This window comes from Nicotiana sylvestris, chromosome 8, assembly GCF_000393655.2.
Source record: "Nicotiana sylvestris chromosome 8, ASM39365v2, whole genome shotgun sequence".
In the NCBI taxonomy this organism is placed as follows: Eukaryota; Viridiplantae; Streptophyta; class Magnoliopsida; order Solanales; family Solanaceae; genus Nicotiana; species Nicotiana sylvestris.
The window spans coordinates 123465150-123490929 of NC_091064.1; the positions used below are offsets into that span (position 1 = coordinate 123465150).

Sequence of the window (25780 nt, forward strand, 5' to 3'; positions counted from 1 at the left end):
AATTAGAGAATTAAAGGAGGAATCTGTGCAAGTGTGTTAGTACTGAAATAATGAAAGGCTTAACGTAGAAAAAGAAGGGCAACTACTTAAAATGGTGGGATCTCCAAAAGAGCAGAAACAACCCTATATATGTATATGGAAAAAACGACGACGATCCGCCTACCTCAAAGCCGATTAAAAACACTGACCGATATCACCAAATCGCCTCAACAACTTGGCAACCATATCATACATTATGCGACGCCATGAAATGTTTTAAGAACGGAAATCCACGTATCACCGCAAGTCCCATGGTGGCACCCGACCTCGAGGACCTCCAGCACAGAAAAGTTAAGCTCTAAGAAGCCAATGGCATCATTGCCAGTCTCGAGGTGGTACCTGACCTAGAGGACCTCCGTCAAAAAGGAGTTAGGCTCCAGGAAGCCAATAACGTCATTACAAGTCTCGAGGTGGTACCCGACCTCGAGGACCTCCGTCAAAAAGGAGTTAGGCTCTAAAGAAATAAGTATTTAAACTCCGCCCAGATGGGCTTGATCATGGGGTACCATCTAAATTCGGGTAAAACCTCGTTCGGGATCTATCTACAATGCCTAAGGGTTATCTACGCTAAGTCCATAGCAGGTTTCCAGGTGGCCCGAGTTTGAACGAACCCTCACTCGGGGACTGCTCTCGAAAGCTCAGAGGTAGTCCCTACCTTCGGACCTCCGAGCAAATCTCCCCTCAAAGATTACCGCGGGATTTAAATGATAAATCACGATCTCAAGGCTCAAAACATTACTTTCCTTCAACTCGAAGTAAGGGTCCCGGCAACCCGATTTTATCGGCCCAATCCAGGCTCGATCCAAGGGACCGCAAAGGGTTTCGTAGGAAGCTGTATTAATCAATCAAAGGTCAGGAAAAACACTCGCATCTGGATTCGATATTGGCAGTAGCCGATAGAGTCCAAATATTTCCCCGAGCTAGGAGAAATCGGCCCCTTACTTCGTCGTCCGAGCCAACGACGACGACAACAACAACAACAACAAAACGGTGTAGTCTCGCTCGACAAAAGAAAGTCCGGGAGACAGGCCGTGGCATGGCTGATAGAAACGCCGTCGTATGATCTTTGAGGCCATGGGCCTTAAACATGGTAAACGACAATGGAAAAAGATGGCGAGAAGAGAGGGATGGATAGATATGAGAAGACACTTGGGTGAAAGGTTGATCCTAGGAGGCTCCCATTTATAGAAAGGGAGGCAGCGTAACCGACGACGCCGTTATTGCCCTCGAAAGACGTAACGGCAGGCACATTTAATACGTCCTTGGGAGCTGAACCGGTGGCGACATTATAGCTTTGAAGAATGAGAAACTGTAATGCTTTGAATGATCCTGGAGAAGTGAAACGACGGGACATTTCGGTTATCACAGAGGCTTGCGTCATCGGTATGACATCATCGCGGGAAGTCCGAAGAGTGGGATGTCAAAATCGTTCTTATCGCTCCTCTCTAAGAAACGCGGGGACTATCTGTGTACGGTGAAATCGAAGGGTCCAATTCCTCGTCATCGAGGTACTTCAAAAGATCATCTCGAGGCTACAAGGCTATGGTCAAGTTTCCTCCGATGCCCAACCTTGGGACAATGTTGACCACGGCTATGGTAGAAATGGGGGGTTCCCAAGGTACACGGCTAGGACTGACAGAGCCTAGCGGACTACCCTAACCCTGAATCAAGGTGTCATCTAGCTATCTCATCCCCATATCTTTGTCATTAATGTATTTTGTACTATGTTGGGATTCTCCTCCTATATAAAGGGGATCCTTGTCATTTTGTAAGCATGGTTGCTTCAGTTGCTCCACACGAAATATACAAGAACATTCTCTCTGCTCTCTAACGTATTCTCTAGATATTATTGCTTCCACTTATTATCTTCATTATTGTTCATCATTTATTGCTTATCATTGGCCATAAAGAACCTTCGTTGATTTTACTATAACTGTTAGCCATACTCCAACCACCTTCGATAGCTCCAAGCGAGCTCCGGAATCGACCTCAAGGCCCCCGAATCGACAAGCTCGAGGCCCCGATTGTTAACCTATCGGTTTGGTTATCACCTTATTCTTAACTCTTATCTCGTTTCTAAGTCTCATACATAGCATCATCTGCTTAATAACTAGCATAAAAATAGATCACGTATTTTTAGAGTCCCATAATCAAATTTAATTGTTATTACCATTTTTAGGGTAAACAATAATAAACTCTAATCTCTAAAAGATAGACATTCACCATAAATAAAATACTATTTATAAAAATAGACATTTTGTTCAATAAAACAAAAATAGTGGCAAATACACTCTTTGTAACGTGATATTATCACTCACAGCAGAGACGACTATCAATTACGCAACCCCAGCTTAGGGAACCTTAACTAGCCACTGTATCTAAGGTTGCTTAACGAAAAACCTCACCAATTGCCTCCTCAACACCATGAACAACGAGCACAAGACTAAGATTTAGCATTCAGCTTTATGAGGGAGGTACATAACAAGATTGCTTTCTTGAAGACCTAATCAAGATATCTGAAAATCTTCCTAGGGTTCAACATTATACAGAAAAGAAAACACCAAGAATAATTTCTGACATCTTTTGTCAAATTAATCACCACTGTGCCTACTATCCAGTGGCACGTATTTTATTCAATCATATACAGTTGTGATTTGAGACAAAATACGTATATATGAGCGCACAGATGAAATATCAGTGGAGGTCTAAATATAGGCTCCATCATTTGATGACTCCATATGTACCATTAACTGGAACAGAAGTTGAAGAGACTGCCGTTCAACAAAAAATCTCCCCCCCCCCCCCCCCCAAGAAAAAAAGAAAATAGCCCAGCGGTGCCCTGATACTCCAAGAAAAAACAGAAACAACCAAATGATATTTCCTTTCATACGGGTGAATCAGCACTTGGTAGAAGCCGTCCTGTTAGAAAGAAAAAAAAGGAGAAAATCAGGGCCATTCCAGGAGTAGAGGAAACACATGTTTGCATGGATATATAATGACTTCAACCACAAAACAATTCAAAAGGAAAAAAGAAATTCTGAACATGCAGAGTTGCTAATCAACAAAAAGTAAGGAGCACGATGACTAAATCCCAGCTAACCCACAGCAAAATAGAGGAGAGCAAGTGAAAGGGGAAGTTTGAACATGCTAAATAACATACCTCATTAAGCCTCTTGGTGGATCTTTTAACTTATCAGGATTATCTTGGGCAATGCCATCAGTTAAATACCTATTAGAATTTCCTTGTGGTAAAGAGTCCGCAAGTTCTTTAAGGCCCTGTAACAAAGTTATGGGACATCAGTGAAATGCCTGCAACTGTAACCGGACTGATAAAACCACCATGTCAATGATTAGACGTAAAGAAACAGACAATAAAAGCCAATAGGGAATCTGCAGTTCAGTTAACGAAGGGAGGCATCGTATGTGTGTTAATCAATCTTTTCCAATCGGAGCTCCGGAATGGTAAAACCATACTTGACCAAACAGTGTATCAGACATGCAAAAATTGCCATTGTATTCACGACCAAAGCATGTATTAGACAGTTGTTCAAAATTATTTAACAAAAATGAATCGTGTCAATTAGAAATATCAATACGGGCAGCGGCATCCCAAAGTAGTTCATATATTACAACCAATAAACAATGTCGTTTAAAACTTTAGCAATTCTTTGATTTTGACACTATTCTGGTGTTCCGAGATTTTTGACAAAAAAACTCTCCTTTATGTAGGAGCCAAAATCCAATGAGCATTTTGGAACTAAAAAGAAAATAATGCACACTATCACAGGCCAACTTCATGCATATGGCTGATATTAAGACAAAATACTTGAATAAAGACATTAAAATGAAGTTAGCAAAAGTACCATGAGACTAGGTGTTGAGTTGCCCACAATTTTAAGTTGTTCCTGCAGGCATTAAAATACAGGTTAAGAGACGAGCATCTAATAAGATTAAACAAAATGGTCTGTGAAGGATAAAATACACAAAACAAGAAAAGACGATACAACAATAGTCAGCTCCAAGGTGATACTCACAAAAAAAAACACATACACACACGCCCGCATAAATTAAGCTGAATAATAATAAGAGTTAAATACATGTATTATGACCGAAAACGGAGACACCCCTATATTTTAAAACCAAGCACTTAATCCCCCTGTATTATAAAAATCCTACACAAATACTAACTCCTTTAAGAATCCATTTTCTTTTTTATTTCTTTCATATAACAACTAATACATAGACAAATTACCCTTGCTTCACATCAATTTATACTCCTGTAACAGAAATGCTTCCCAGCAAAATCCTTAGAGCATTCTTTTCCTTTTCTATTTTCATGTATTGTTATGAATGGGAAGACAAAGAAGAAATTCTAAACTTGACAGTTCTTCAGTGTATTGATCCTTTCTTCATGTCCTTTCCATTCACTCGGATTTCTTCCGTTTCATCGATTTTGTCCGGATCCCACCTTTCTTCCGAAAAAAGGGAAGGAGATCTTATCACTGCTGCTCATGTTACCATTTAAGAATATATCGATAACAGCTAATTCAATTTCCTGAATTTATTTATTCATTTATATTTTGCTCTTTCTATTAATATAATTTGTAATTGAATTGTTTATGCAGAGTCAGAAGGATGTGGAAGGATCTCTATTTGTTTTCAACAGGCGAGCATTAAAAAACTCACTTTAAGGGAATGTTTGTTTCAGTTTTGATTTTGAGTTCTGTACTTTGTGTTTTGTGATGACTAACTTTTAGCGGGTGTTACAGGAGTGCTCAACCGCGATTTCAATTTATTGTTATGAACCGCAGAAATACAGGTCAATTGCTCTGTTTCCGAATAACGATTGTAAATACAATTACTTTCCACTTGCCTTTAGTGTTTCGTTGATTTGAACGAATCTTGCTTTTTTGCTGTTGAAAAATGTTCGTAAACTTGAAGCTTATACATGATTGATTATTTGTTGTAGAGATCCCGGAATTATAATAATACAATTTATAAATGATTGACTATTTGATTCTAGTGTTATGCACTGAGCGTATTTGAGATAAACATAGGGTATCTATGGGTTAGTTTAGTCATTTTTGTATATTGCTTTAACGACGTTAAGTAGTTTTAAGGTTTTTATAATACAGAGGTATTAAGTGTTTGGTTTCAAATAAAGGGGGTGTCTCCCATTACAAGTCATAATACAGGGGGGTCTAACGTATTTAACTCTAATAATAACTATAATTGCAGACAATTAGATGGAATGAAGTGAAATAATTATTGCTTAATGCGGCCTCTTCAGGACAGAGCCAATTGGTGATGACACAGATGCCTTCACACCTTGGCGATTGAACTGAACTGCAGCAAGGTGAAGCACTCAGCCTCTTTTGCACCTACTAGGTGCCACTTAGCGTTATCTTGTCCTATGTACTGTCCTGAAGATGATTACTGCTGAAAGTGGCTACAACCAGAGATCTTCTTTGTGTGGTAATTGCTTGCACAATCTTAAAAATAGAACACTAGAATGACTCGAAAAGTTTAATAGGTTTGGTGTTCCTTCTCCGGCTAAAGCAGATTCAAGAAAAGTATATGCCCCCCCAAATGGAAGGTCCTTTTCTTTCTATTATGCGACGAGGTTGAAATCAGACATGTTGCCTTTGCTAGGCTCTTTTATAAGTTTTAATTCGCATCATAGATCAAGAGGAATGAAAGACCGAAAATCTCCTTATACATGAATATCCATTTTGATCTATTGGAAATGGGGTAAGGTCTGCGTACACACTAACCTCCCCAGCCCCCACTAGGTGGAATTATACTGGGCATGTTGTTGTTATTATTGTTATCTGCAACTTTGGCCAAATAGACTAGCGTTTTCGCCTTTTCTAGGTTAAGAACAAATACCAGTTACTGAGAGAAAAAAAAAAATCTCTGTTCCTACCTTCACCCTAGTGTGAAAATCAGATGCATATAATTCAAAACCCGTTAACTAATTGCCTTTGCTAGGCACTTATAAGTTTTAATTCGCACCTTAGATCAAGAGGAATGAAAGACCGAAAATCTCCTCATACATGAATATCCATTTTGATCTATTGGAAACAGCCTCTCTATCTCCCCAAGGTAGCGGTAAGGTCTACGTACACACTACCCTCCTCAGCCCCCACTATGTGGAATCATATTCGACATGTTGTTGTTGTTGTTGTTGTTATCTGTAACTTTGGCCAAATAGACTAGTGTTTCACCTTTTCTAGGTTAAGAACAGATACCAGTTACTGGGAGAAAACAAAATTTCTCTCTGTTCCTACCTTCACCCTAGTGTGAAAATCAGATGCATATAATCAAAACCTGTTAACTAACGCTTTGGTAGTTTTGATCATGCCAAAAATCATGTAGCGAAAGGGATTGTCCATAGAAAAACGAACCACACATCCTGTCACTTGCCTGACAAAGAATACTTTTTGATCGCTAGATTTGGTTCGTCTAAAATCGCATTGCTGTATCCATGGGGACAAAGAAAAAGATTCTTTATCCCACTTGCTTCACACGTGCGACCCAACCCCGTCCATATCACCCTTTTTAGAGGGGAACAGATGCAAAATGTTAGTGTGTGAAAGCCTAAAACTGAATAAAACACTATTCAAGTGGAAGAGGTTATCACATCGACAAGTTGTGATAACATCAATAGTTGTACATGGAGGAAAAAAAAAAGAAAAAAAAAAGGTGTACAAACCTGAAGTGTATCAGGCATCTTCACCCTTTTTCCATTGACTATATTGCACAGGTACATGACACCAGCATTTGCGAAGTCCTGTTATTAACCATGAGAGCTATGCTTAGCACAAATTACCTTAATGGCACATTGCAAATAGGCAGAGGCTACAAACCCCAGATGAGTCGATCAGAAACATTTTTCCCCTTAGTATTTAATAGGTAAATAAACAAAATTAGTAGCTGAGAAGAAAGGCTGAAATGAATTCTTTTTTCAGTTTACCTGTTTGCCTTCTAAGGAAACTAACTTGCCATCCTGCATATCCGGATACAGTTAAAGATGAGATCAGTGTACTAAAAGTAGATACAACAAAATTGACCAAAAATGGCGTAGAGCATCCAAGGTAGCTTGGCCACTGCCTGTCTGCAAAAGCATCTGAACAATAATTTCGACAAGAGAACACAAGATATAAGAAAGCATAACTTACCAGACCAGAAACCATTCTCTGTAATTCATCCAAATCACAACCAATTTGTGACAGATCACCACGCACATCATTAACCTGTTGCAAAACAGGATTTGACCTGATTATGACAGCTATACTGCAAAGTTATAGTATAACCAGGAAAGTATAAATTTAAGGATTATGACAGTGGATCAGAGAAAACAAACCCCAAACATAAATAAAGACAAAGAGGTGTTAGAATAGATTTGCACCTCATTCCTTAGTAGTTTTGACATCTCCATTTGATCATCCAATTTCCCATCGACATTCTGAATTCTCTGCGTCAAATGTTTCTTTGTTGCCTGATCAAGAGGAGAAACAGAATAATGAGGAAGGCATCATGGAGATACCAGACGTAGGTAGACATAAATAACCCCACATCACATAAAAACATCTTCATAAAGTGTCTGTTTGCGCAAATTCTTGATAGGAATCACAACAAAATTATGGTTCAAGAAAGAATCATACGGTTGTCTAATAGCAGACTTCTGACACGCAGTTTCATTTCTGTGGAGAAAAGTAATCAGGTCCTAAACAACCAACTAACAGTGACATGAAAATTTGATTTTCTTCCTCAAACTTTCCCCCTCTGCTTATGATTTGGGAAATTATGGCACTTCTTTCTCTTTTTTTCATGAGAGAAATTATGGCACACTTGTATCGTGTCTTAAAAAACTCTTTAATTTTTGATAAAAAAGATGCTATTCAAAAGAAAATGTAAAGAACCAATAGTGGTAGAGAACCCCAAATTATTGAATACTGGAAGTTTGGAATGCAACATATCCAAATGGAGCAAAGTGAATAATTAGGATTCATATGGCTAACCCCAATTAACTTGGGACCAAGGTGTAGTAGTTGTTGTTGATCATAAATTGCTAAACTCAAAGCTAATATTGCTTTAATAGTTAAAAGTAAATAACAGGAGGCTAAAATGGGTAAAAGAATAGGAAAATGCAGCATATCAGAAAGACTTTTTCAGACAATCGCTATTCAAGCTAGTTATAATACTAAACTGGGGACCTTTTGAGGTTTTATACTTTTTTCTGTAATGAGAGACCACAGTTACCACGATTTGCTAATCCCCTAGCATATCATGAATTTCATTCCATTGTTATGGGAATAATACAAAAATATTTGGTAGATCAAGTGTGGCAACACAATTTTTTTTTTTATAAGGTAAATTATATAAATCAAAAGGGAGAGAACTCCCGTATACAGGAAGTATACCAAAAAGTAGAGAATTTACATCAGAACATGATTCTCTACAAAAGACGTCCAATCTTCTATACAAGTAGGGGCTATATGAGTGCACCAAAAAGCGATCAAAGATAAAAGATTATTCTTAAGATGTGAAAAAGGATGCTCAATCCCATCAAACTATCTACATGAGAGCTAACGGGGCGAACTATCTACATGAGACTATTTCTCTCCCCCCAAACTATCTACATGAGAGCTAACGGGGCGAACTTCCACGCCTTTTGCTTTCTTCTTCTACGGAAACCGGCCCAGCTATATAACATTTCATTTACAGTGTTTGGCATCACCCATTGAACACTACAAAGATTCAGGATTGCCCTCCACAAAGCCGAAGACACAGGGCAATGCAACAAAAGATGATCAACTTCTTCCCCTGAGCTTTTACACATGTAGCACCAACTAATAAGTGTAATTCCTCTCTTTCGCAGATTTTCAGCAGTCAAAATCACTCCCCTCGCCGCTAGCCATGCAAAAAAAGCACACCTTCGTGGGTGCCTTAGGAATCCAGATCGAGGAGTATGGAAAAGTGGCCTCCTTTCTCACCAACATAGTCTAATAAAAGGACTTTATGGTGAACAAACCATCGCCACGCAAATCCCATCTCCAAGAATCACAAGATGGCTAGGCCCTGTCTTGCTCATATAGCATTGTCAACAAATCTTGGAGCTCCGCAATCTCCCAATCTTACATGTTCCTTCTAAATGAGAGGTCCCATACTACCCCCCCCCCTTCATGCTCCTTACGAATCTGTTGGACCATCAATTCCTTCTGGTTTGAAACTCTGAAGACGTGGGGAAGGAGACCCTCAGAGTATCTTCTCCACACCACCTATGATTCCAAAAGCTGATTCTCCTTCCATCTCCCATCTTGTAAGTGATGTTGCCACTGAAGGCTTCCCAATTCTTCATGATGCTCCTCCACATGCCACCCGAAAGGTGTTGTGATTGCCTTGGTCCTCCAACCCCCTCCTGTAGAATCGTACTTTTCTACTATGATCTCCCTCCATAAAGCATGCTCTTCTACTCCGAATCTCCACAACCATTTCCCCAACAAAGCTCTGTGGAATACCCTAAGATCTTTTACTCCAAGTTCACCCCACTTTTTTGGGGAAGTGACTGTCTGCCAATTTACTAGAAGTCCACCCAGTAGCAACTTTTATGTCTAAAATCTAAATCCAATTCAACTGTAATTAATGTGACTTCGATAATTTTTTTACTAGCTGCTATCTTAATTCTTAAGTGTTTAGCTGACCCTGACTTGTTTGGGACCGAGGCGTAGTTGTTGTTCTTGTTGCTATCTTAAGTCTTTAAAATTCTCTTTTACTTGAGAATAAATTTTAATCAAGGATTTTCAATGTTGACATTAGGGTTGTGCACGGATCGGATTGGATCGGATTTAGCATATTTCGGATTCGGATTTCGGATTCTGAAAAGGGCAATCCGAATCCGATCCGAATTAACATTGGATTGGATCAGATTTTAAACTTTGGATCGGATAATTTTTCGGATTGTCGGATCGGATTGTCACAAAATTTTTCAACAATTTAAAGTTCATTCGGTGTCTCTATCTCATCTTCCATCTACCAAAACAAACAAAAAAATCAAAATAAAATCAAAAGTTGAAGAATAGAACATGAAATAGACATAAAAGACAGAAGAGAAGAGAAGAGAGGCGGAAGAAAGAGACATAAAATCAAAGTAAAATCGGAAGTTTGAGTCATTGAGACTCTTTTAGTCTTCACTGAAGAGAAGAGAGGTGCAAGAGAGGCGGAAAAATCTAAGTGAGTGAGGGGGTGTGTGAAAAATGAATAAGCATAACCCTAAAATTTTAGTGTGTATTTATATAGGTACATATAATTTCGGATATCGGATCGGATCGGATTAAAATCATACCAATCCGAATCCAATCCGAAAATCCGAAATTTCATAAAACACAATCCGTATCCAATCCGAAAATCCGAAATTTGAAATCCGAAAATCCGAAATAGAGTGGATCGGATCGGATTTCGGATATCCGATCCAAATGCACAGCCCTAGTTGACATCTAATCTAAAGAAGTCTTACCCCGGCGAATTATGTTTTAGGTTAGGTAATGAATAACTCATTTTTATTTCATAAACTGAACTGGACTGCAATTAGGTGCATATTGATAAACCAATTGAGTTGCTCTAGGGAGGTATGGGTTTTATTAACAGTATAAATATACATGTAAAGATATACGCTCTTACGAGACCCAACAAGAAACATATATCACACCCAAATACCCAACTCTTTCTCAGGCTGTTTAAATAACTGCTTTCTTTTTATAAAAAAAAATATTACTAAGGGGGAGGGGGAAGGGGATAATCAGAATTGAACCCACACATACCATGTTGAGACTCTCACTGGTACCACCACAGTACCAAACTATAAATCTTGGTAGTAATGTACATTCAGAGAATACAAACACATTCACCGACATGGGAAATATTTCTGGCCTATTACCAAGAGGGCTGGGGAGGTTAGGGCAAATTCATTAATAGCACACTATTATTGACACAAGCTGCAAACATCAAGCTTCACATGTTTAACAGAAACACCGCATTTATTATAAGCAAAAAATTGCATAATACTAGTGTGCTAGTTAGGCACATGGGAGTGCCAAGATTGCAGAGAAGGAATTAAGAACAGAGGTTGTTTGCAAGGGATGATACTTACAGCAAGCGCCTCAGAAACATGCTCCAAGTGCTTTGTCAAATTTGAAACGGCATTTGTCATATTCTTTTTGGTTACATACATAAGGTCAGAGAATGATAAACCCTGCAAGAATTACACGAAAAGTTGAAAATATGTTTTCCTTTTTTAAATACTAGGGATATCGATCATTGTTCACCGTAACAAGTATGCAATGGCCATCTAAAGCTAGAGGCAGAAAAGCTTGGCCTTCGGTTGAGGGCTTGTTTCTTCCCCCATTTTGTCCCCTAATATTCTGTAGAAGGGCTGGTACCTAAGACGAGGACCAACTTCAAGCTGACACGCCACCTAGACACACATGAGCATGTTACTCACTCGTTCTCACTCATCCATTTTATTTTACTTTTTTTTTTTTTTTTGAGAAAGCCCTTCTCGCTCATGCATTTTAATTTCATCTGTCATGCTACACATACCTCTAGTACACCTTAGTATAATGAATCACCCAGACTTCCTTCGAGTAATCTCCACACTAATAGAAATCAGTAACAAAAGAGAGGGTATTACTTAAATAGAGAATCTAAGAAACAATTTTTTTTACCTTCCACCACATATATCCATAACCCAACGCCCCTACTGCAGCAGTTGGCACGATAAGAGATGTCAAGTTACCTGAGACACAGAGGGCGACAAAGGGTGCAACCCGTGTAAGCACACATTGGCTGATAGAAAACAACTTCTACATAATCAAAGGAAAGATAAAGCAAAACATAGCATGAAACTCTTCAGTCAAGAATGGTGGAAGATACCAGTAGAATTTCCATTAAGAACAGTAATTGATCGTGCAGAAGCCAATTGTCGAACCTCCATTGCCAGCCTACGAACCTACAAAGAGAAAGCAATAAACATAAGTTGCATTGTAACATAGAGATATTTCATAATTTAATTTATAATGAGTTGGTTGATACACAACAGAATCAGGGGTTGATAATTCTTTTATCCTGTCTAATAATAATAAAAGGGGCACTGTGAAAGACAATAAACTCAATTAGAGAGGTGGATTGGATGACGGACTAGCTCTCATTTTCTTTATTTTTCCTTTTTTTTAAATACAGAGAAATCTGCAATTCCAAATTTGAAACTTAGATAAGAAGCCTGCTCCTCAATCCTTCTCCACTTAAATTAATACCAGACTTGGTTCAAGCGTTCAACCGGCAGGACTTGTGACCAGTGTCGTACCACCTTTGCCATTGAATGAAATCCCGGGGGCATGGCGAAGCTCATTTTTTCTAAACCTCTTACACACCATCTCAAACAATAGTATTTTTTCACGTGATTTTGTTTTCTATGTCATAAATCCATGTCTAATTTAATCCCATAAATATAGTCCACATTGATTTTAATAAGTCAAATTGTTTTTTGGGTGCATTTCCATGTTGATTTGTGTGATGATGGGAAATGTTAAACCCTAACCATCTAATCATTATTTTTATTATCGAGAATTCTCCGATGGCCAGTTATGCACGAACACGGTGTATAATGGGCCCGCCCTTTAACCTTCTCGGCTTAAATATCAGCTTCTGTCCGCGGCAAGATTCGAATCCATGACTTGCGCCTAACCCACATAATATGTGTTGCGCTCTTACCACTAGACCAAAGCCTAGGGGGCCCTATGCCATCTAGGCATTTAAATTGTGAAATTACTCATATATATGCCTCTCGCAACACCCACATTTAATCTGGGAATGCCAATGGACAAATTCTTTTTGGGGGAGTGAATCCGAAAATAAAAATTAAGGTACATATTAACACAATAAATTGGAAAAGGAACGCATCGGGCCTAAGCAACAATCTGTAGACCCCACTGGCATCCACCAAAAATGAAGAAAAAGCAAAAAGAGAATGAGAGAAGGAAAGGAAAACTCTTGAGTCAATTTGATATAGCTTAATAAAATAAACTCATACAACAATGACACCATTACATCCATCGTTTAACCACTGAATCCAAGATCTATACAGACCTAAATGCCCTACAGTCATAAGATGAGAACTTTATTGAGCATTCCAACATATTTCATGTCCTTGTTAAACTCTCCAACCACTATTATCAGGGAAGTTGGAAAAATTTCAGAGGGAATTTCTATGGGATTTTTCAAGCAGGGAAAGGAAGTTTCATTTGGTCAATTGGAAGATCGTCACAACACCAAAGTGTTGGGGTGAGCTTGGGATTAGAGATCTAAGGGTGTTTAACAAGGGATTACTTGGAAGTTGGAAGTGGTTATGGAAATTTTCAGTAGAGGAAAATGCTCTTTGGAGAGAGGTGATTGCGGAGAAATATGGGGTTCCAGAAGGGGGATGGAGGACTAAAAATATTACACTTCCCTATGACCGCGGTTTACGGAGGAATACTTTAGAAGGGTTGTAAGAGTTTATTGGGAATGTTTCACTTAATCACATGGGGTGGGTGATGTGTAAAGCCCCGATTATGGTTCCTTAAGCCTTGAGTTAACACTCATACGATGAATTTTTTTTATGGGTTCATACAATGAAATTTTTATGGTAAGATTTATTTCAAAGACTTAAGTTAGCAAAAGTGCTTAAATAGATGTTAAATTATTTGGAATCAAGTTTTGTGAGTATAATGGCCAAAAAGATGGAGGAACGTATTAGACGCCAAGTGTAGAAAACAGCTAAGTTTCGCTCCAATAAACGACCACCATGCCATCTGAATGTGGTCAAGTGTAGAAAAACAACTGAGCTATGAAGCACGTGGCCACGACGCAATCACCTGTAGATATAAATTTCAAATTTCGAGAAAGGCTCGTATTTAGGGTTTTGAGCATTAAGTCTTCTGCCGCATAGCAAGCACGAAGTTGCGCAAACTCTCACACTCAAAGGTGAGTAATTCTTGGATAAATACATAGATTTACAACATTTAATCATGCTCCTAACATTAAATCACTCGGCAAATCCCTAGATTTCAAGAAACATCTTCAAGAACTCAAGAGATGGAAAACCTAGGGTTTTCATGGGAACGTCCCTCAAGGTGAATTCTACTACTACCTAGCACTAGAGTTAGAATCGTGTGACTATATTAAGTTATAGAACACAAGAAGTGATGGAGTTGGAGGTGAAAATTAACTTTAAGCCCTAGATGGCTAAATAATACTTTGATGGAGGAATTGGGTTGAATGAATAGTTTGGGTTAATGGTTTTGACCCCTAGGTTGTAGATTTCGAAGAGTTGACTAAGCGAAGTTATTGAGAGAAAACTTGGACAATTGTTTCGAGGTAAGTGAAGTTTACATTCCCTAAATCAAGGGCCTAATAAGAAAATGTTTAATAAAAAAATTTATTTGATAAAAAGGTGACTGATTGTTCCCAAGTGTAAATGCTTTAACTTTTTGTTTGAAAACCGTTGATTGATTAAATGCTATGAAGTTATCATTAGTTCATGATATAGATTTTCTTTTCTTATAGCAATTGAATTGCCATACTTGATAACTCAGCTAGCTCAAAATTTCAGAAGCAATTGAATCTCTTGTTTGATTTGATTGTTGTTGTGCCATTGCTTGCATTTATTCATACTCATCACAGATTAAATATATGTGATCACGTGCGTTTTGGGAGAAGTAGCCAACCTCCCCAAGTGTGAGGGCCATAGTTGTCGGGGCTAGTTGTCCCACAATTGCATGTACTCCACGTCTTCAGATTTATGTGTTTGGGGGAAGTTGTCAACCTCCCCAGGTGTAAAAGCCTATCGGCGTAAGGCGCGAGCTTGATAGATAATGCTCAAAACCAACGAGCGTGATTCTGGGGAACGGTTACTAGGAATTTGTACTATAAATACTCCCACTCTATTACACTTGGATTCATTAAGATTCAGATAGAAAAAACTCTAGATAATTTACTAACCTGATGAGCTTATAAACATTGTTAACTAATCTTGCTCTACAATTCCTTTCCGTCAAGAATCATGGAATAAGAATCTCATCTACTTCATTCTTTCTTTATTGCTTTTACATTGCTTTCTTTTATAGTAATTTGTCTCATTTGTTTATTTTTTATTAACTATAGCCAATCTAATTGGATTGTGCCAGTTTCTTGCGACCTAATTTCTGTAAATTTAATTAATTACTCTAATAATCAATTTTTAGGTTAAACAGCAAGTGCCATTATTTATTCAGATTTATGTGTTTGGGAGAAGTAGTCAACCTCCCTGAGTGTAAAAGTCGCAAGGGCCGGGGATTGGCACAGCCATCCTCACACTCACAGACACCATTGTTAGATAAAATTTTCAAAATAAGAAACTTAGCTATATTTAATTATTATAACTTAATTTAAATTTCATGTAACAGTTGAGCTTTCAGATTTCATGTTACAGTTCAGCTTTCATATTTCTAATACATATTAAATTGCTTAAGTTATATTTATTGCATCTTTATTATAACTGTTTAGCCCAGAAAAGTCTTGTGCTCGCTTAGGGGGTGGTAAACAAGACTTACTAGGTACCCTCGGAGATACTTAGCCCATTAAGGCATGCCATGTCGTGTAGCAGGCGTTAAGTGTGCAGGTGATGATGAAGCTCGTGGCTAGAGGCAAGTATTCTAGATTCAATTCACAAGCTCCGTTGATTTATTCCAGTGATAACAGATCTCTTCGCAAGGTTTTATTAATATTAAACTTTTATATTATTTCATGTGGAAACCCCCATAGATCATGTATAATAAGTCCTTAAAGGCTCATGACTTTATTCAGTGAGGTTATAGTTCACAATTTAGCCACGTTAGACTCATGTACTTTTTGTTTGGCAGCTTACCAGCCTCGACTCTTGACCTAGTGTCACGTTAGACTCATGTACTTTATTATTATATAATTGATTTAGTTCAATTTCAGCTATTTCAGTTTTATTTCTCTTAACGGTATTAATGATGTTCATTTCCATGTTAAAGTACATTTAGCACAAACTAGTTCAGGGTTCACTCGACGAGTAGCTCAGGTCCCCATCATATCCTGCTCCAAAAACCCCAATTTTGGAGCATGACATAATGAGAGCAAAGTAAGCTTTCGAGAAACAAACGATGTGAAAGTAACATTTTAAGTATCAATTTTCCTAATATGCACAGGATTTCATGCCAAGAGAAGATGGCAATTCAAAGCATACGGAGGATTCAAGATAGAGACACACATTAAGGTTTGAGATTTAGAAGAAATTTAGAAGATTGGAAGATTGTTGAGTTCCAGAGTTTGATAGTTGCTCCACAAGCAGAATATTTCATGGATTAGCCATGATGTTTAGAGATTTGAGGGGGGGGCAGGGGGGGATAGCGGTGTATTTTTCTAAAAAGTCCTACTATGGTTTATTACTAGATAGAGCTAGCCTTTCCCTATACCCCAAGTACCGAGAAAGTTGTGTTTCTTTACATGGTTAGCTATAAACGAGGTGAGTCTACCGAACAAGAATTTCAGGAAGAGGAGAGTTACATGTATCAGTTGCAGCTTCATGTATAAGCGCTCAGATGAAGAAGTAGATTACCTTCTTTTACATTGTCATATTGCATCTCGCTTGTGTGAAGTGTTGGATTGGGTTGGACTTCAGCGATGATGCCAGGCACGATTAAAGAAGTAATGTTCAGTTGGACATTCAACATTCAGGAGGAGGAGAAGATGCAAGGCTTGGGATGTCGCTCCACTTGCACTCATGTGGACCATTTATAGAGAGAGAAATAGAAGAGCTTTTGATGTAATAGAGAAGGACTTTTACATTCAAGGAGTAGCCTCTTTTCCCTTATTATGTTTTGGTGCACCCATGAGATTCCTTTAAGCACAGAAGATTGGGTGCCTTTTGTAGAGAACCATCTTTTTTTGTGAGGTTCCTCTATATTTGGGTATGCTTCTTGTATACGGGTATTTATGCCTTTCACTAATGAAATCTTATTACCTTATTCAAAAAAAAAAGGAAATTATCCATATTATGAAATACCAGTACTTCATCAATGTTAACTCTATAAGGTAGTGCTAAAAATAATGTTTTTACTACACCCAAAGGTGTGGCCTCGTGATCAATAAAGTACGTTGAGAGCAATAAAGTCTTGGGTTCAAGACCGACGGAGACAAAAACACTAGGTGATTTCTTCACATTTGTCCAAGTTTTGGTGGAAGGGATTACCAGGTACCTCTAGTAGGAGGTAGGATGTACCCACTGGAATTAGCCGAGATGTGTGCAAGCTGGCCCAAACATACGGTTATAAAAAGAATGATTTTGTTATTCTATGAAAAGGAAATTTAAAAGGCCAAATACATAGACAGCCCCTTAAATGTGTCCTGATTTTTCATGTAGACACCTAAACTAAGCATATGACTTATTGAACACTTCAACTATGCTTAAGTTGTGCCTATTAGATACTTGAGGCACAAGCAAATGAAATTTTCAAGCGCGTGGAGTTCAACTCGAGATTACGTAGCAGAAGAACCAATAAAAAAAGACACACATCAGCGAAGAGAAGCAAAAACACGTAAGGAAAAAAACTCTTCATCTCCTACTTCGAAGCTGGCCGAACTTAACGGAAAGAAGACCAGAAATGATGGAACACATCTTTTTACTTCATTAGTTGCAAAATATATATATGTAAAATGAAGAGAAAGTGGGAAACATGAATAGGAGACCACTGGAAACTTTCTTGGCAAAATACCCACCTTGTGTGGAAATGCAGAGCAGCAATATATCGTAGACCCACTTTGTTTGGAAACATAAATTGGCTGAAATGGCTTTTAAAATGGCAAAAAATGGCAGGTAAAATTTTTGTGCTATGCTCGGCGAACATCTTTCCTCTAGCGACCATAATACCCTTGCACTTCCCAGTGACAATTTGGAGTTCCGGGAAAGTTATGAAGAGCGCACGTGCAGCATGCTAGTATTCCAGAGTTTTGAGATTGGATGTTGTTAAAATTTTGAATTATTATGCATTATCGGTTTACTTTTACTTGTCCACAATAGACTTTGCAGTCCCCTTAAAAAATAATAAATGAATTGGTATTGTCAAAGGCAAAAAGTGTTAAAAAGGGCTCCAGATCTATCGGGGCTTCAAGCGCAAAGTGCAATTAAAGTGTGGGCTTTAGCTAAAAATTGCACAACGAAGGAAAAAATAAAAACATATATGCAATATAAGAAAAAATTAAGAATTTCATTCATAATGATTTCCTTAATAATTGATATATTTTTTGCCAATTATAATTATTGTTTTGCACCGCTTTATTTAAGATAGAACTTATTGGCAATGAGGTGCAGGCCTTAGTGCCTTGCCTACACTGAAGTGCAACGTAAGTGACATGAACAGAGGCGGATCCAGAATTTGATAGCTACGGGTGCCACTATATTTAATGCAAATCTACCATTAGCAAAGGAAATTGAATTAGAATATACATTTAGCCGGTTTGCTCTTTCTTGAATTAATTCGGTTCGGGTCTATTTTAAATTATTTTTTTCGTTCCACAAGATTTTTGGTGCATAATTAAATACACGATAACCAAATTGAAGATGTTTTTTCCTTTATTTGAAATCAATCGAAAACTAACATTAGATCATAAAAAAGAAATATGATTAAAGTCATATTCAAATAAGAATTTTTAGGTCTAGAAAAGGAAAACGAAAGCAAATATATAATTAAAAGTATAACAAAAATGGTGTTGTACAAAGAGAGGAAATACAAAGATGAAGAAAATAAAAGAAATTAAGAAAAAGAGAAGAAGTGGAAAAAATGGAAAAAGGAAAGTAGCGCCAAGAGGAAACACAAAGTTGAATGGTGTGTCCCTGACCATGGCACCTCCAATCATTTAGTTACTCCGGGTGCCACGCCGTATATTTATATGTTTTTCCTCAAGATAGTACTGTACACTTGAAATTTTTACCCAGCATGCGGGTGGCATACCACTCCTTCTGCTCTACATAGATCCGCCCTTGGACATGAATAAGTAAAAGTGAACAGAGGGAGTAATGTATATTTCCTTGCTAGTTAAACATTGATGCATTGCTTTTGTGATGGCCATTTATTCTAGATTGTTGCTAAAACAAAATGGCAGAGTGACCGGAAAGTAACTGAAATGAGTGTTGTTCAAGAAGCAGAATTATTGGTTTGAAAATGTGGCTAAAGAAATTGCAGAAAAAACATGAATTTGGAGAAAGAAGGGAATAGAACCAAAACGACCAAATTCCTTTTCAGGTGAAGTTTTATGTTTTCCGGCAAACACTTTGTTGCAGCTTAATATATACAGTCATTCCACGCACTTAATTTTGAGTAAGAAGCACACACCTGCCATGTCAGCATTTCGTGCCTAATTGGTATAGTTTGGGCATAGTTCAAGTGTCCATGCATCATATGCTTAGTTTCGGCGTCTAGATGAAAAATCAGGACTAGTTTAAGGGGCCGTCTATGTATACGGCCTATTTATAGGACTGGAAACTTTCGTGGATAGATAAACAGGTAGATTTTGCATATAAAACCACATTGGCAGTAGATCAAAAAAATTCAATGACAAAACTGAACTTTCATATGTATACTTAAGCTACTTTTTACGATCAAGGTACCTGTGCAGCCATAACATCTGAATCTCCAACATCTGTCTCCCCTGATTTTTCATAATTTTTTATCAAGTTCTGTCAAAAAGATTGGGAAAGAATCACTTAAAGCATTCAAATACTAAATGCGGAAAACATAAAAGAAACAGGAAATTGGTTTTAAAATTTGACAACTACATCCTTCTTGTTAGTTGCAGGTCATAAAAGGATCTAGCAAAAAAAATATTCAAATAAAATCATATCCTGCAAAAACCCTTTGTAAACAAGGTGAGTTGATCATGTATCATGTATATGTACACAAATAGTTCCTAAGCATTATTTTTCTGATAGGTAGTTCTTAAGCATTCTTCTCCCTGTTACATTGAAATTTCAGCATTCACGCTAAGTTACTCTCCTGTGCTAGTAATTGAAGCATTATACTAAGTCATTACAATCTAGATTACCTGTTTCGAGCAACAAACATGCATAAACAATAGTACTTTTTCCATTAACAGCATGAATTCGAAGCTAAAACTAATTCAATCAGTGACAACACAGTCATTAAGAATTATCTCATTCACTTCCAAATTTCAGCATCCACCATATATAATTCAGTGCTCGAAGTAGAAGCATTATACACCTAGGAGATACTTATTACACCTAGACTACCTAATTCAAGCTCAGTTGAGAGCATAACTAAAAAAACGTCTCTTTTAACAGAAATTCAAAAATACTAACTTAGGCACAGATAAAACTAACTCAATTTTGGCGAAAAACACTAATAAAAAGGTGAACGCAAGTACCTGAAGCTCGCCTAATACATCAGATAATTTACCGTTTTGGAACAGCACAGTACCAGTATACCCTACACATAAGGAATATATACATACGATCAGATCAAACTAGCAAAAATCGCTAAAAAGAAGATAATCGAAATTGAAATTTTACTTAGAACAACTCAAAAGGGAATAGTTTGCATACCAGCACCGACAATGAAGATGATTCTGCCTAAGCCTATTCCGGTTTGTAACGCCATAGCCGGCGATGACAAAGTGATTAGCAAACCCTAGGACTAAAAAATTATTCTGCGTCTCCGATGAGAATTTTCGGAGTTGAATTTACAGGTGGTAGTGGGAATTGAGCTAATGTTTAGTCGTTGTTCTAATTTAGTGCTGTGGTTTATTCCTACTATTAATAAACCACAGTTTGAGGGAGGAGTTGGGATCAACATGTATGCTTACCTGTTAACTTAAAAGGGTTTTTTTATAATTTCAGTGTTTCGTTTCTTTCAAGCTATGCGAAAGAGTAGGGGCACCTCATTTTACACGCCACACATTCACTGCAGCTTTTTGAAGCTGCCACAGCATCTAGGTTAATTTTTGGCAGATCAACTTCTTCTTCTTCTCCGCATTTGTCTTTTCGAGCTTTAGGGTTAATTTTTGGCGGATCAACAAACTATTCGGCTGGCTTCGTTCTCCTCCACATTTGAATTGGTTAGTCATTAGAATTCATCTTCCTCTATTTTCCCGATGTCGTTCATATTATACTATTTGGATTTCTGCCCTTGTGATTGCATCATAGTTGTTGACGGAGGTGAGAGTTTGATTTATCCAAATACTTATATGTCCCCTTTTATTTTACTCACTACTAGAAATCCGGTAAAAAACGACCACAAAAAGCGACCAAACATGCCTGGTCGCAATATTGCTGGTCCCTTTATTTTAGGGACCAAAGTTGGTCGCTAATTAGCGACCAACTTTGGTCTCTAAGGTAAAAGGACCAAATATTCCGGGTAAAGACTATAGCGACCAACTTTGGTCGCTTTATTATTTTAATAATATAATTTTGGCGACCAAAGTTGGTCTCTAAATGTAAAATACGTTATTTTATTTATTATTAATCATAAAAAAGCGACCAACTTTGGTCTCTAATCCAAATATTATATTTTAAAATTTGGAAAATAGAGACCAAGATTGGTCGCTTTTTTATTAATTTTTTTAATTTTCTGGAAATATAGCGACCACAGTTGGTCGCTAACTTCAAGAAATAATTTTTTTTTTAATTATAAGCGACCAACTTTGGTTGCTATAGTTCCAGAATTTTTTTTTTTAAATGGAATAGCGACCAAAGTTGGTCGCTTTTGAGAAATCTGGGTTAAATAGCGACCAAGGATGGTCGCTATTGCCCAGAAAATTATTTTTTTTTTTAAGGGAAAAGCGACCAACTAGCGACCAAAGTTGGTCGCTTTTCTTGGTATATTTTTGGCAAAAACTGCCTGTTTTGGCAGCTACACCACCTGCCAGCTTACCAAAAATCCTAAACAGACATTTTATGCCAACAACAACAATAAATAACAACAACAATAAAAAGCAACAAAGTATAAAGTTCAATAGAACTAACACATTAAGCTAACAAAACTAAGTTAACGTTTATTACAAGCCCATTCGAAAACTGGTTCTATTGTCTAGTTCAAAGTATATAAAGTACTCAATGAGTGTTCTTACAGCATCCTCGTCCGAAAGTTGGATTGCCTCGCCCGACTCATTAGGTGGCTGACTGCGTATGAATTCCCCCACATCAGCTGTGAAGCGAACCTATAAGAAAAATTATATTGAATTAGTATTTCAAAATTTATATAAAAGTAAATCAAAATACTTAATGAAAAGTAAAAAACTTACATGTATAGTCGAGGCTCGACCCTCGACCCACCTTTCTGGATCAGTCTCTTTCTTCTTCTTTACAATACGAGTCTCATTGAATAGCTCATCTTGCTTCATTGGCATCATAAAGTTGTCTGGTGGCTTTGGTGATTATCCTCGTGGTACTATTACTCGGGATGAACTTGGATACAGAGAATAACTTGGATACAGTACCTGACAGGGTGTGTCTTTGATCAATTGTTGATCTCATTAGCGACAATAATGATGAGAAGGCAATGGCATGTGTTTCAAACAGTGATGGTATAGGTAGGAATTTAACATTTCCTAAGCAGATAAAATAAGAGGTTATAGAGGAATTCTCTACTTCATTTTTCAAGAGGAAAAGAAGTTTAATTGAAAGTGACAAGGTTCATAGTCCAATTCTTTCCATTACCATCAACCTTGTCACTCTCAATTAAACTTCTTTTCTTTTTGGAAAATGAAGTAGAGAATTCCTCTATAACCTCTTCTTTTATCTACTTAGGAAATGTTAAATTCCTACCTACACCATCACTGTTTGAAACACATGTCATTGCATTCTCATCATCATTGTCGCTAATGAGAACAACAATTAAAGGCACACTCTGTCAGGTACTGTGTCTAAGTTATTCTTGGTTCATTGGACCCCAGCCCCAGCCGTGATGGCGCTCGTGGTTCATTGGACCATTTGAGGTACTTAAGAGGATAGGGGAGGTGGCTTATATGATGGCCTTGCCACCCACCCTGTCGAGTGTGCATCCGGTATTCCATGCGTCTATGCTCCGGAAGTATGTTGGGGATCCGTCTCATGTTTTGGACTTCAGCACGGTTCAGTTGGATGATGATTTGACCTTTGATGTGGAGCCAATAGCTATTTTGGATCGTCAGGTTCGGAAGTTGAGGTCAAAGGATATAGCTTCAGTGAAAGTGCAGTGGAGAGGTCGGCCCGTGGAGAAGGCTATCTGGGAGACCGAGCGGGATATGCGGAGCAGATATCCTCACCTATTCGAGGCTTCAGGTATGTTTCTTGACTCGTTCGAGGACGAACGTTTGATTAAGTTGGGGAGGATGTGACGACCCGGCCAGTTATATCATGAGTTACCGCTCTGGTTTCCCCATTTCAGCTTCTTTACGCTTCACCATCCGTGTTTTATGTGATTGGGTTGTTAGTTTGAGTTCGGAGAGGATTTTGGTAAGGAATGAGACACTTAGTCTCTTTTAAGAATGCTTAACTTAGAAAAGTAAACCGGATGTTGACTTATGTGTTAGAGGGCTCGGATATGAGTTCCGATGACTCGGTTAGCTTCAGTAGGTGATTTGTGACTTAGGAGCGCGATCGGAATGGGTTTTGGAGTTGTAGAGAAGATTTAGGCTTGAATTGGCGAAATTGATATCTTGGCAAATTCCGGTTGATAGGCGAGATTTTGATATAGGGGTCGGAATGGAATTCCGAGAGTTGTAATAGCTTCGTTGTGTCATTTGGGATGTGTGTGCAAAATTTCAGGTCATTCGGACGAGATTTGATAGACCTTTTGATCGAAAGCATAATTTAAGAGTTCTTGGAGTTCTTAGGCTTGAATCCTATGTTAAATTGGTGATTTGATGTTGTTGGAAGCGTTCCGAAATGTTGAACAAGTTTGAACGATGTCATGGGATGTGTTGGTACAATTAGTTTGAAGTTTCGGGGGTCCCGGGTAGGTTCCGAGATGTTTTAGGCCGAAAATCATAGTTGTAGCAGGTCCAGGAGGGTTGCAGGCCCCGGAACTCACCCACGCGGTCCGCACAAAAATGAGTGCGCCTGCGGTGAGTGTTGTGCGGACTGCACAAAAGCGAGCGCGGCCGCAGTGAAGAACCTTCCCGCTGGTCCAATTTCGGACGCTCATATCTTTTGATTTACAAGGAATTTTGAGGTGATTCAAAAATGAAAGTTGTAGCCTTCGTGTCTAGTTTCCATAAAGGTAAAGATATTGCACAGAGGGAGGCATGTTCGGCCGTGGTCGTTTTTGCGCGGATCGCACCGGCTTGTGCGGACCGCGGTCGATTTGGTGCGGCCCGCGGTAGCTAAAATCTGAGGGGGTACCTATAAATACGAGGTTTTGGGTTTTTATTTAATATTTTGACCTAGAGAGGTCGGATTTTGGCGATTTTTTGAAGGTTTTTCAAGAAATTCATCGGGGTAAGTGATTTTAACTCAGATTTGACTAGAATACATGAATCCATCATTGAATTCATCATTTAATTCGTGATTTGGGATGGAATTTGGGAAGAAAATTGTGAAACCTTTCAAAAATGTAAAATGATGAGTTGAAGGACCAAAAGGTATCGGAATTGGATAATTTTGGTATGGTTAGACTCGTGAGGGTATGAGGATTCTGAAAATATAAATTTTACTCGATTCCGAGACGTGGGCCCGGGGCTCGGGTTTTGCTAATTTCGGGATTTTTGATATTTTTCGAATGTTTTCGCTTGGGCTATGTTTCCTTACCATATTGTGACCTATTCGTTCTGATTTTGGATAGATTTGACGTGTGTGGAGGCCAATTTGAGAGGCAAGGGCAAGCGAGCTAGAGTTTTGGCCAGTTTGAGGTGAGTAATGATTTTAAATGATGTCCTGAGGGTTTAAAACCCCGGATTTGCACAACGTAGTGCTATACTAAGTTGAGGTACACGTTGTATGACGAGCGTGAGGTTCAATGCTATGGGGATTGTGACTTGGTCCATCCCGAATGATATTTTACTACATTTTTTATAGAGACATATACTTTATTATTGTGAATTGGACTTGTTGCCATGCTTGGGGCCTTGTGCCGACCTGCAGAACCCTTAGAGGATTTTTGACTGGTTTTCCTCACTTATTTTGTTAAAGAATTTATATCCTCAGTGATGTTTCCAATTGTTTAAGAATGATATGAACCAGATTTTTGAAATGTTAATCATAAATAGAAAGAGATACGAGGGCTGAGATCCCGACCGTACATTATGCCCGAGAGGCTGTGATTTTTAAATGACTGAGAGGGGTCGAGGACCCAATAGTGAGGATATTTTATATGATATGGATCGGGCTGCACGCCACAGCAATTACTTATATGGATCGGGCTCCACGCCGCATCAATTATATAGCGCTTGGGCAGAAGGAGCCCCTCCGGAGTCTGCACACCCCCAGTGAGCGCAGTCGACTATTATTATTATGGATCGGGCTGTACGCCACAACGATATATGGATCGGGCTGCACGCCGCAGCGGTATATATATATATTTATTGATTCGGTTATCGTGAGAAGTATATGAATTGAGAACTGAGGATAAGAACGAATAAATGAACTAAAATGCTTGAGGAGCTGATTTATACTGATTATATTTGTTTTACCTGGTTTAAAGAATTTCAC

At 38.2% G+C, this 25780-nt stretch overlaps 1 protein-coding gene across 1 annotated transcript; it reads right to left on the minus strand.

The window, feature by feature from the left end:
• Positions 1-2606: 2606 nt before the first annotated feature.
• On the minus strand, positions 2607-20949 carry LOC104211437 (uncharacterized). Its single transcript, XM_009760485.2, has 13 exons — positions 20699-20949; positions 20521-20582; positions 19748-19816; positions 11974-12049; positions 11766-11836; positions 11192-11293; positions 7451-7540; positions 7221-7295; positions 7016-7048; positions 6755-6832; positions 3903-3944; positions 3200-3315; positions 2607-2958 (listed from the first exon to the last, which is right to left on the minus strand). The coding sequence occupies exons 1-13, from the start codon at positions 20751-20753 to the stop codon at positions 2937-2939; spliced, it is 891 nt and encodes a 296-aa protein (XP_009758787.1). The 5' UTR covers positions 20754-20949; the 3' UTR covers positions 2607-2936.
• Positions 20950-25780: the final 4831 nt, after the last annotated feature.